The sequence below is a fragment of the Muntiacus reevesi genome, chromosome 22 (genome assembly GCF_963930625.1).
Source record: "Muntiacus reevesi chromosome 22, mMunRee1.1, whole genome shotgun sequence".
NCBI classification, from domain to species: domain Eukaryota; kingdom Metazoa; phylum Chordata; class Mammalia; order Artiodactyla; family Cervidae; genus Muntiacus; species Muntiacus reevesi.
Genome location: NC_089270.1, coordinates 16,980,978 through 16,994,245, shown reverse-complemented (window position 1 = coordinate 16,994,245; position 13,268 = coordinate 16,980,978). Strand labels below are relative to the sequence as shown.

Below are 13,268 nucleotides of genomic sequence, written 5' to 3'. Positions count from 1 at the left end.
TAAAACATCAGGTACCAGGGAGAATCCTGCCAGATATAGTGGAAAAAAAAAAATCAAGCCAATGGGTACATGACATTCATCTGTAGGCTATAAAGAAGAGCCAGTCTCTTTAGTTCTGATATAGAAATCCATCTTTAAGAAGGCTGACACATAAAATATGTGCAGATACTTTTAAGGTTGGCCCTACTGTTTATAATATATAAATAGTTGCTCAGTCATGTCCAACTCTTTGTGACCCCATGGTCACAAAGCCCCGACAGGCTTCTCTGTCCAGGGAATTCTCTAGGCAAGAATACTAGAGTGGGTAGCCATGTCCTTCTCCAGGGGGGTCTTCCTACTGTTTATAGTGGCTAATATTTTTCATGTGAGCTGGAGTAGAAGGAATGCTCCCAAGTGTTTTTAAGCAAATCAGAGAGGAAGGCTGCTGACCTTTGACTTTGGCAATTGTGTCTTCACCATGCTCTGGTTCTTGCTGAGCAGCTTCGCCTTCAGAGCTCTCTACGATGGCGTCCTGCACAATGGCTGGGTTGCCGGAGGCTAGTCGCATGTAGTATTCTTTACTGTCATAGCTTATGGCTCTTCTGTATCGAGCAGGTTTCTAAGGAACAGCAAAAGGAAAGTGCTCAGCTAATTCATCTTCGAGAATTAACAGACTGCACTTATACATAGTAAATGCACAGGCTTTTGGGTTAAGTTTCTCTCTTTTTAAATTGCACTGACTTTTAGAAGATGTATATAAAACAACAATATTAGTAGTTTTGTTCTTCCCCAATAAAGAAATAACATCATCTTTTGTCAAATGTTTCCATGGGTTAGTACAGCACAGTAGACAGAATGCCCGGTGTCGGAAAGCATCACGTTGTAAGGGGCTGTCTGGTTTGTGGAGAGCCTGGAATTTTGCTTCTGCCCCAAGTAAACAGCTTAGGCCTAAAGTTCTTTGGTAGGAACTTCCTGTGTGTTTACTGCAGATACTTGGAGGTAGAAACCCAGAGCTGCCCTGTCCCTCTGGGTGTTCCCATGTCTCACCCTACCACTGGAAATGGCCCAACCCTTCAGAGAGTCCTGACCCAACATGGAATTCACCGGCTCCAGGCCAGACGACACCGTTTGGTTTGCCTGCCACTCCAGTTTCTGTCTCTCATTTGCTAAAACAACCCTGTTGTTTGTTGTGTAAGAGAATATGATCCAGAAACTTAATAACTAAATGAGTGTATAAAAAACATACTTAGGTCCATTTTGAAGAAGAAATTAATCACCCAGAAACATCAGAAGAGATTTAACTTTTTGGTGTTTAATACAGAGCATTTTCTTTTCAGAATAATTAATATTTATCCTAAAGAACAGGTTTTCCAGTTGACCCAAACTTTTTTCTTAAAACAAGACAATGAGAAATTAAGATCTAAAATTTCCTATAAAAATGTAAGACCAAAGGGAAAAGTTTATATGTATATAGGTTCCTTGACCAGAATGACCCAGACTTTGAATTAACAATTAAGAAAAAGATAAGAGTTTAAAACATGCTTAAAGACCTTCTCTTTCTAAACATTACTTTCCTTCCTCATTAATAAGAATATCTAATTGGAAATATTCTATCAGCCTAACTCTCCAACTCAAATAGTTAATATGTATTGTCTACAAAAATACTTATTTTAAGTAAAACTCTTTTAAAAAAATGATTTCGAACTAAACTGGAAAACAAGTGTTCAACTGGATGAAATATTTAGACTAAAATACTGAACCAATTTTGAGGTGAAAAGATACCTAACTCAAGCCACCGTTACCCTTAACTTCAGGTATAGAATCAGTATGAAAAGAGCTGCAAGCTAACTGATGAATGATATGCAGCAAATGAAAACTGGAATATGTAACACAGAAGTATTGAAATGATGCAAAATAATGTTAAAATTATGGAAGGATGAATCTGATGAATTAATAAGAATATTGTAGTATTTTTTGAAATGAAAGCAGGGTAGTTAATTTTGTATTGTAACAATTCTCTACACAAGATTTAACAATTATATTCAACTCAAAATTGTTCATTTTTAAAAAGATGAAAGCATAGTTAGTGATGGGCAAGACAATGAATTAACAGATGTGGGACAACATCTCCTTGGATACTGACTTCATATCTGATTTGGAACTAAAAGTATTCTCCCCCAAATATTTTGAGGTAAATTTCTGTGTCGGAAAGTACTGCATTTTTTTTTTAAAAAACTGATTATGTATTGACTCTTGCTGCAAAAAGAAAACAATTATATAAATTTAAATCGAAATAAAATTGTATTTAAAAAGTGATCATACACTTAGTTTCTACTTAGTTCCTTCTGATTGAAAAAGTAATTTTAAAAGAGAATACACTTGCATTCTCAAAATATATATTGCTTAGTATCTAGAAGAATTAAATGAGTAATTGAAAACAAACTTGGTGGTGTCAGGCTGCCCATTACTAACATGCTTGGGACTTGTTAGTTTAGGTGTGAAGCGGTACACTTCTCACGGTGAGAGCGATGGATATTCAGCCTATTAGTGAGCTGCATACGGATCCTAGAAAGCTATTTGGACCAAAGCAAGAGAGACGAGAACATCTCTCAACAGGAATGAAATTCACTTTTTTCAACTCTACAGAATTTATAGAAATAGCAAATTGAAAGTTATCTCTTTAGGTTAGTCTAGTCTACCATGCACTAAGATAAAATAAAACAAAACCAAAACAAAGAAATTAAAAAAAAAAAACAAAAACTGTAAGTATTTTGCATTCTTTTATGGTATTTTGTGGTTTACCTTTTGAGGAATGATATCATCAGGTGTCTCAGGCTGTTTACTTGGGATCTCAGACTGAAAATAGGGTATTAAGTATAGACACATCAGAAAAAAATAACAGAACAACACAAAAATAAAATACTCTTGAGGACTGTATGAAATATGGAAGATGCACTCACACAAAATTAATATGATATCCTAAGCTGTTTGGAATAATCACTTAGCATCTTGTGATTATTTTCTCAATTATCGAAAGTAGTTTTAAAGTAAAACATAACTGCTAAAATTCTCAACGTTACTGAACAAGACAGACTTCAAAGTCACACAGACAAAACTTGAGCACAGGCTGCCAGTGTCATGGACAATTTATAGACAACTCTTTATACGGCTTTAAAGGAAAATCACAGAAAATTGGATAATAGAACCTAGTTCCAGCTATTATTAATATCTTGAACCTAGCTTTTACTATGCTTATCTCTCGATCTGTTTTGCAACAGAAGCAACTGGTTTGAGCTATTATCTACATTATCCCAAACCACAGAAATCACTAAGTGCTTGTTAGTGAAAAAACACCTTTCCCTAAAAGCCAGAGGACCTACTTCCTTTGCTGCCTTCATAACTGAGATCCCAGAGAGGCTGAAAGTGGAAGGAAGCTTGGATCATCAGCCTCCAAACATAAAGTTTCTGTAAACATTACCTTTAAACAATAAGGTAGCTGCTTTGCATTTTATTCTCAGAATGAAGTTGAGTAACAAGAAGGCAGTCTCTGTTGAGCTGCAGTGTGTGGCCTGTGCATGTAAACATACATACGGATAGCTACAGACGGACAATAACACATCCAAGCAACCTTCCAGTTCTTCTTTTCACAGTTTGTATTTGGAGATGACTTCCAGTACCCGGCCTTACAGTAAATATGAGCGGGCCAAATGCTTTCATAAATGTTTGCTTCTCACAGCAAAAACAAACATGGAACTACTGGGCATACTTTTAAGTACTTAATGTGGTTTTAATAAACATCTCTCCTTAAAAGCGAACTTTTAAAAGCATACCTTAGGTTGACAGATAATCTTTAAAATACATATCTATGTCCTCAATCGTGGTAAAGGTTTGGGTTACACGAGTATTACTACACATTTGTTGAGACTCACTGAATGGTACACTTAGGATTTACATACTTCAATCTATGTAAAATTCATGTCAATAAAAAAAGAATTCTGAACAAATACTGAACTCTACTGCTACACATGTGGAAGTGTTTAGGGGTGAAGGGTACTGATTCTCCAACTCATTTTGAAATTAATTAAAAAATAAGATGGACTGGATAGAAGTGTGATAAACCAATATAGCAAAATGTACCAACTGCTATTGTCAAACCCAATTCTGATGTCCACTATATATATCCCCAACTAGAATGTGGTCAGGGTCTGACATGTACATGATGGTATGTTCCCTGGAGTATATGATGGAGTGCTGGTTTAATACGTATTTGTTTACTGAGCCACTAACTGAGGTTCTAATTTTACTAAAAGGTACAGTGTTCAACATCAAAGGTATATGTATACTAATAATTTTAGTCCTCTTTACTTAAAAAATTTTATAACTAAATCATTATTATAATTATGTTTATACACAGAAATTCAATGTCAGAATTTCTAGAAAATACTTTTATAGTTCCTTTAGTTCTAAGTTTTCTCTGTTCTTGGCAATGGAATTTCCTGAGCTGCTTAGTTCATACATAGCATTTAAAAATACATGCAGAGGAAGCCATAGGAGACTCACTTAATTACAAGAAAAGGAACTTAGGTGAGTTGTTTACCTTCTGCCCTGAGCAGCTCAACATTAAAGGGAAACAATGAGGTTTTTATCCCAATATTTGCAAAGAACCGTAAATTTGTTTGAGACTATTATTCTGTTAAAATAAGAGGACTGTAGAATTAAAATCTGGTTTTAGCACTTAAATATAATTTTTAAGTGGCAAAATATGGAATTTTATTCTCCTTCCTCAGGATTCAGAGCAGCTAGCTGCTTAAAAACCACCAGGTTTTGTATTTGCATCATTTCCCAGGCTCACCTCTTAATATTTATAAATAATATTACCACTTAAAATACAGAATTATAGTACAACTCAGTATAGCTATTTTAGATTTGAAATCAACCCCCCAACAAAAGTCTCTGTGCAAAGGGGATAAATTATTTTTAAGTGCGATTAGAGAATTTTCCACATGTACACAACTTTTCTCAGGACAAAATTAATTTTTGTTCTCATTAAAATAATTTTAGTTGACAAAACTTCAAAGCTTTTAATCCTGTGGCAAATGAAACACTAAAATATTCTCTACATTCTATAAACAAACATCTAACTTAAAAATAAAGTTTAAAACTTACAATAAAAGATAAGCTATTTTCTAACACAGTATGTAGCATTATCCAGGTTTAAGAAACAATGACCAAAGAAATAATCACTTGATTCATTTCTAACACATCAAAGATTTTAAAACAAGAAATAACTTTGAAATCATCACTGTATGTTCACCTCAAGCAACAGGACTAGAGAGTTAAATGTTACTTAAAACAATGATTGTTCTTAATAAATAAGGCGAAGGTCAAATCATTTGTCCTTACTCCAGATAGAACCCATTATACCTCTCAAGAGGCTTCAAAAGCAATTTTTAGTACCTGTTATACTGAAATACTTGTTCGGTTGCGAAAAGTATTGCCTATATTTAATAAAGATGTGTATAAGGAGAACAGCACATTTCCAGGAGGAGAAAGGGAAGACATGACTGGTCTCTGATTCTGGGAGGCAATATTCAAAATGGTTCAGAGCAGAGGAGAATTTACTATGAAACTGATGAAGCTTATACCTCAACAGTCCTCACTTCCCATGCTTCCTTTCAAACCCCTGCAAGAGAGGCTCTAGCGATTTTGTACTTATAATGCCATACTCTTTTTATTATAGAGCCTCCCCAAGTTATAGAAACTTTACACCCCATAAAATTTGACTCTAGCCTTTTGTAGTGCAAGAATAATTAGGAAAATTCTGTAAGAATACTGAATGGGAAGCAATAGATAAATTCTAATTTAGGAAGAAAGAGCGCTGAGAAGTTCATTCATTCAGCACTTATTAAGCTCTATATGCCCTTCAGCATTAGAGAGAAAAAACCCAATATATGAGACTTTCCTGGTGGTCCAGTGGTTGGGACTTAGCATTCCAGGGCAGGCAGTGTGGGTCCCATCCCTAGTTTGGGAGCTAAGATACCGTACGACTTGTGGCCAAAAAAAAGCCAAAACATAACATGTAGGCAATGTTGTAGCAATTTCAATAAAGACTTTAAAAAAATGGTCCACATCAAAAAAATCTTTGCAAATAAAAAGAGAAAAAAATTCTAGTATATGGTTTCTCTCTGAAAGAGATTCACTGTCTATTGATAATGTCTCAAAACCACCAGAGATTGGAATCTTTTTTCAAGACTGATTCAATTTCTGAGGAATTATCAACCTATAGCTATTCTATCTTGCCCTGCTACCTAGAAGGGATTCCTTAATTTTCTAGGCTTCTATTTCTCATCTGTGAAATTGGGATAATAACCTAACTGTGCTTCAGAGAGCCCTGAAATTGTAAGTAAGCGCTCTGCTCATTGTGCTTGTAAGTATCTGCGCGCGCTCTCTCTTTTAATATTTATCACTTATTTATTTATTTGCCTGTGCCAGGTATCCGCTGAGGCACATGGGATCTTTTTTAGTTGTGGCACGCATATTCTTAGTTGTGGCACGTGGGAATCTAGTTCCCTGACCAGGGATCGAACCCTGGCCCCCTGCATTGGGAGTGAAGAGTCTTAGCCACTGGACCACTAGGAAGTCTCTGCTCTTTTTTCTTTTACAATAGAAGTTAGTGAAACAGTTGCTTCTACTTTTTGGAATTTTCCTTGATGTCAATATTGCCAGGTGGCATATTCCATAAAAAAGAGTGGAGATTCAATGGTGTTTCAAATTTACAGAAGATTTTGAACTAGCACCACCAAAACCATTATTCATTCAGAAAAGGTCATCAGGTCATCATAGTAGATTAACCCTGACTTTACATGAACTAAAGCAGCATGAATTCCACAATCTGTAATTGTCTCCCCTTCCCACCTGCTTTTTCCTTTTTTGTAAATGTATCTCTAACATTTCTCGACTGCCTTGTATTTCCCAATGTGTAACCCATTTGTGTGTGTGTGTGGGAGGGGGGAAGTTCCATATGGTGCACACTTATTTCTGAGACTGTTTATAGATTTCACAGGCTGATGAACTCCTTTGCTTAGGTAAAATGCTAATGATATTAAGGTTGTAAGTGTGAACTCTGAATAGGTTATTATGTTTTTATCTGATATAGAACTTCAACACACTTTTGTAGCTTAAGGTCTTGGGAGGTAAGGAGGGGGCAAGGGATAAATTGAAGATTGGGATTGACATGTACACACTACTACACATAAAACAGATAACTGATAAGGACCTGCTGTGGCAGGTATAGAGTTCCCTGTATAGCACAAACTCTACTCAATACTCTGTAATGGCCTGCATGGGAAAAGAATCTAAAAAAGAAGACATGTATGTATATGTATAACTAAATCACTTTGTTGTACAGCTGAAACTAACAACACTGTAAGTTAACTATACTCCGATACAAATTTTCGAAAATACTTTTGTAAAACAAATGACACTCTTATAAGAAGCAATGGAGTACACATGGTTAAAAAAAACAACAAACCTATGGCTATATAACTCAGAAAGTACACACCTCAGTTATACAGTGAATGGTCTTATATTTAAGAGAGCACATTCATCTTCTATTCACATATTCTTGAATGTATTCAATTTGAATGAGTGTTGACTTCATAAAAAATATTTTATCAAATTGCTACAGGCTTAAATTCTTATTCAATTATTTACTTGGGAAAAATGGATGGATAATCAGAGACCATACTGCTCGTCTGCTCTGAAAAAAGTAGGTGCTATTAGAAGGCTGCAAAAATATGGGTGGACATTTTTTTTCTACAGAGCGCACTAGTATGAGAAATTATAGTGCTTTAAGTTAAAATTTACCAAGTATGGCATATGTGACAGAATGAAATAGCTTTGAGAAAAATAAACTTTAGGGAGCAATCTTATCATAAACAACTATATATTAGCAGGTCTAAGATTTATGATATTCTAAGTAGCATCAGAACAAAGTGGAGTCAATTAGCACAAGATAAATGAAGCCAAGGTTTTGGCTGAGGAAAAAAGAGGCCCTGGAACAATCCAAGTTGTCTCATATTACACCATCTTCTCACTAGAAGACACATGTGCCAAGTCTTCTTTATAAATCTTGGTTTCTTCCATTGTTGAGAGAATCATGTTTGAGTCAAGAATGTTAAAGTACTTAAACTGTGAAGGGGTTTCTCTTCCTAAATTTGTAGTGACTTTACTGGGGAAGACTGTGTTTTCCCAAATGTTAAAAAAAAAATAAAAAAAGCATGATTCTTAAATCATGATCAGTTTATAGATAACATTTTTCTGGTCAGTGCAAAAATCTGAATGAAGGCTTTAGGAAGGGCAACTTGTCTGAATAAAAAGGAACTTAAGGGCAAATGTTGTCTGTTTTATACCAGCGGAACCAGTGATGAAGCTTCTCAACGTAACTGGGATGATCTAGACACTCAGGCTACTATCATTCTTTAACTGCGCTCTGCATTTCTTCAAAGAATACTGCTTAGTGGCCAAGTTATTTTATTTACTTAACAGTCAGATAGTGGTTATTCTGTGCTAGACACTATTCTGAGTACTTGACTAATTTTAATCACTTAATCCTCCTAATGGCTTCTAAGATGGAACCGCTGTTTTTCTCCATTTTAGGCGTGAAGAAAGCAGAACCTAAAGAGGTTCAAGTGGCTGATACTAGGTTATCAGCTACTGATAGGGCAGCCGGCTCCAGGGTCTCCAACCTAAACCGCTTCACTGTGAAATCCCTGCTTATCTTTTCATTCCATCGCCACCATCCTGACAGTGCCAACGGAATACAGTTCATCAAATTTTCTAGATCAGGTATTTTACGTAACTGATCTAATAAGAGAAAATGCTTGCAAAAAGAGAAGGGAAACGACACCACCATGAGAAACGCTGACTTTTGAGCACTCACCGCCACATTGGTTTCTTGCTCCGTCTCTGGTACGTAAGGGTAATGGTTATAAAACATATCATTTCGCACCATTTTCTTCCTCATTCTGCAGGGCCCCTCTGTCATCTCCAACATCCACTTATCCAGGTGGGAACCAATGGGGGGGCCCCAGAGCCCCCGCTCCCGCAGCAGCTCGTACTCGATCTGACACCACTCCTCCGTCACGTACTTCAGGGCGTTCTGCTGACGCTGAGGGAGTAGGAGTAGGGGTGCAAGGGAGTCCAGGTTGGTTTTCAAGCAAAAGCAGGAGCAACAATTAAAAGTCTATAAACAGCTTAAAACCAAGTGAGTACTTGGTAACAGAACCCAATGCATGCCATTTCAGTCAGTATCATAAAAGTAAAATTACACTTGTTTATGGCTAAAATAAGCTATTCTGTGAGAAGGTGGAGTTTTAGTGATGGTCCAAGGGGATTATTTTAGCACCAAGTTCCGTGGAAGGTATGTACAGGGTAGCCTGTGCAGTACACTTGACCAGAGTGTTGAAGAAACTTGTAACTCAAGACACAGGGAAGATGGCAATATTATTTATGAAAATACAATGTAACGGCTTGTCTGGTGAGAGATAATAAAGATAGGAATTTAAGGCTGAATCCCCTTCCCCACCCCAGATTGTAAAGCAGTTAGTTACCAGAACAAGAATAAAGGAAAATCTACAAAGCCGGGTCAAGAAATATTGCCAACACACTAGATAACTGGTAATCTCTGTAACATTTCCAATACTTTTAGGTAAAGAATATACACATGCAGCTCTGATAGGGAACTTAACATTTATAGAAAAAGAAAAGGAAAACCATTTTCACTTGGCCACTGGGAGAGATCCAAATCATCTTACTACAAGGGAAATTTATGACTTGTGGAATAACTTCTTGCTATTTGTCAAATGCCAAACTGTGTAACATTTCAAGAGTAGATGCTTATGACTAACTCATCTAATGACTCATGAAATATAAGTACATACTTTAAGTCTAGGAATAAAGATCTCTTTATATAACTAACCCTAATGGTCACTGAAGGTGTCATCTTGATGTTATGCAATACTGTAATAGTACTTATGTGTTCTTGGCGGAAGGAAATCATCTGTAATAACTAAGTATCTAGTATCATGCCCATAAAATACTAGCAGCTTATCATTCAGAAATCCTTAATGCATACAACTTAGCTGCCATGGGAATAAAATACTTAGGATAAGTTGTCGAGTAGTTATGAATTAATCAAGAAGATTTCACTGAAGTTTTTATTGACAAAATTACCAAGCACTTATAATAAAAAAAAAAATCTTTTTATGTTTTAATGTTTTAGAATTTTAATTTCTGTTAGAAACAGACACATGAAATATGATGGTCATGAACGTTATTTGGGTTCAGCTGTGCTGATCTCCAGTCTGTCACTTTTTAATGCAGTTTGCCCAAAGGAAGTTCCACTCTCTGTCTTAAAACCAATGGCCAAAGTAGCTGCTGCCAGGAATAACTAAAAACATCACCTTTGATGATGAATGCAGTTCAGCAACTTACTCTTAAAAGCAGTAGGAAGATAACAAGGGGAACAGTCTTTTCTCACTTGAGAAATGCAAAACAAACCATTATTATGGTTGTGACTCTTACCTCCTGATATTCCTTATACTGTGTGTCTACCAAGTCACGAACAACAGCAATGTGTGTAAACATCCACTGAGAAATTTCCTAATAATGGGTGGAAAAAGAGTCTTAATATTTCATGGATTTTCTGAAAAAGAAAATGTTAACTAGCCTTGAAATAAGGCAGTTAATTAAAATTCTGTTAAAGGCATCACAACAACATCCTAAATATCCCACAAAAAACTGTGAAGGATGAATTATCTGATGAATCTGATGAAGGCGTATGTGACGGACTCAGATCCCAACACCCCAAACCCTACTGCTCCTTCAAGGAAGGGCTTACAGCCACAGCTTCTGGGTGTGCTGTCTGTACTTCAGGGATCATCTCAGCTGCAGAGAGCTGTGGTGTACTCCACAATCACTGGCTTATTTGGGGGCAAGCGGGCTTAGCCATTTCAGCTCAGTACAAGTCAACTCTGCCAGGTCATTTTGGTACAAACGCTCCACTCGGGTCTACTTGATCTGTCGCCAGACCTGCACTGTACCCTGACATTTCCCCGTAACCAGTCATGCTTCCTTCTTCTCCCTACCACAAATATCAAGGGCACCCCTAATAAACAGCCTGCACACTAAACCCCCTCTCAGAATGCACTTCCTAGGGAGCCCGACCTGACACGTGGAATAACTCATACACATGGTTTCTCCCAGACACTTTTCACTGTTGCCACTGAGATTCTGAGATGGCAAAGAGAGTATGATGAGGAAGAAATTAATGCTGGAGGTGGAGGAGTTTAAAAAAAAATTAAAAATTGGTGTGTATAATAAAATTATTAAAAAAGTCATTTTGTTACTGATTTAAAATTTATATAACTATGAATAATAGAACTACTGAATGCTTGAAAAAATTGGGAAAAAACTACAGTCTGACAATATATCAATATCTGAATCTCATGTTCATCCATGACATGGATCAAATACACAACATTCATAGTGCAACTGTATCATAATAAAATGGGAGAAGACCCCATAATCAGAGTTATCTCTCTGTCCTAAAGCAAAAATGCAGAGAGTCCATTCAAATCATATGGTTGTATGTGTTAAGTGTATTATATATTATATATAAATTATATATATATATATATATATAAAATATATATAAAAATATATATATATATATAAAAATTATATATATTATATATATGTGTTAAGTGTATATATATATGTGTTAAGTGTATTATATAAAACACTGTAACTAAACCTTGTTTAGTAACTAAACAAAGTTCCAATATCATTAATAAAACTAAACGATGTACCTGGGTGGAAAGGCTGTGTTTATGAAGCCCGCTTTCCTTTCGATTCCTTCTTGATCCTGTTAACTTGGAAAGACCGAAGCCACTGCTGACACGCGACAATTTGGATTGTGTGGTGGGCACTAAAGCTTCTCCTCGACTTATACACTTCTTTTCATGGGCTACAGAAATAAAATTAGTAAGAGTATTTTACAATTTCTCCATGTATTTACTTGCCTTACTTTTAATACTTTCTCATCATAGTTACACAGCACATTTTATCAAAAGCATCTGTAAATGCTGTCTTAGATACGACATTTACTTATCTTGTGTAAGGATAGCTGCTTAATAATTATTGTACTGGCTGGACTCACATTTGGGTGAAACCTCATAGCTCTGCAATGCTATGCAAATTTATTTTCACTGTCATCAATTTCTATGTTAGTAACAATTCACAATGCCCTACCTAAAGTCTATGGTGTTGTGTATACTTTGGAATTTAAAAAGTTCTGGACTTTAAAAAGGTGATACTGTATGTATACTATATGTTATACAATACCACCTGAGGATCTAGAGTAATAAACCATAATGAATAAAATAATAATTAATATTTCTGCAACAAAATGTATGAATATTCATGCCTAGTAGGATAAACAAAGATAGGTTAGGTTTTGCCAACAAGTGAGTTCTGGCATCAAATTAATAATAACATTTTGGATTTTTAGGGTTTTTGGCACTTCAGAATTATAGATAAGGGATATGGAGTCGTAGCCAAGATGGTGACCACACTGAAGTTGTGAGCTATGTATTATTTACCAAGCTCACAGATGCCTGGTGTATAACACATCTCAGATTAAAAAACAAAAATCTAAGAAAAGCTTAATTTCAGCGTAATCATTCTGAAAGTGAAAGTTGCTCTGTAGTGTCCAACTCTTTGCAACCCCATGGACCGTACAGTTCATGGAATTCTGCAGGCCAGAATACTGGAGTGGGTAGCCTTTCCCTTCTCCAGGGGGTCTTCCCAACCCAGGGATTGAACCCAGGTCTCCCGCATTGCAGGTGGGTTCTTTACCAGCTGAGCCACAAGGGAAGCCCAATACAATATAATCATTCTAGAATGGGCTATACTGTATTGATTTTCATTTCTACTGCCATCATAATATCCTTTGGGGAAAGTTTTAATTTCATATCTAAAGGGCACCCATGAAGGACAGTCATGTGTAGGTCTCTTGGTCACATGCTACCTGTAAGCGTTCTTACCCAGATGATTCTGCCAGCACTTCAGGCTAGCTTCTTCGATGAGCGGCCTTGCTATAGCAATGTCCACATGGCCTCTTTCATTCACAGGCAGAGTGACTTTGAAGAGCTCCTCCAAGACTTGTTTCTTACTATGAATTAATTCTGTCCAAACTCTGTTGACAGCTTTTATGAGAAGCTGACGCC

At 36.3% G+C, this 13,268-nt stretch overlaps 1 protein-coding gene across 4 annotated transcripts in view; it reads right to left on the bottom strand.

Moving 5' to 3' along the window:
- Nucleotides 1-13,268, bottom strand: part of WDFY3 (WD repeat and FYVE domain containing 3) — a 270,313-nt gene that overhangs the window by 48,957 nt on the left and 208,088 nt on the right. For 3 of the 4 annotated variants that reach the window (XM_065914492.1, XM_065914493.1, XM_065914496.1), the window contains 6 exons: nucleotides 13,086-13,268; nucleotides 11,850-12,007; nucleotides 10,564-10,641; nucleotides 8,921-9,148; nucleotides 2,782-2,835; nucleotides 430-598 (listed from right to left, as the gene is read on the bottom strand). In XM_065914492.1, the coding sequence (XP_065770564.1) occupies nucleotides 430-598; nucleotides 2,782-2,835; nucleotides 8,921-9,148; nucleotides 10,564-10,641; nucleotides 11,850-12,007; nucleotides 13,086-13,268 (870 nt within the window). The remainder of the gene's footprint in view (nucleotides 1-429; nucleotides 599-2,781; nucleotides 2,836-8,920; nucleotides 9,149-10,563; nucleotides 10,642-11,849; nucleotides 12,008-13,085) is intronic. The other variant, XM_065914495.1, reaches the window with a different exon arrangement.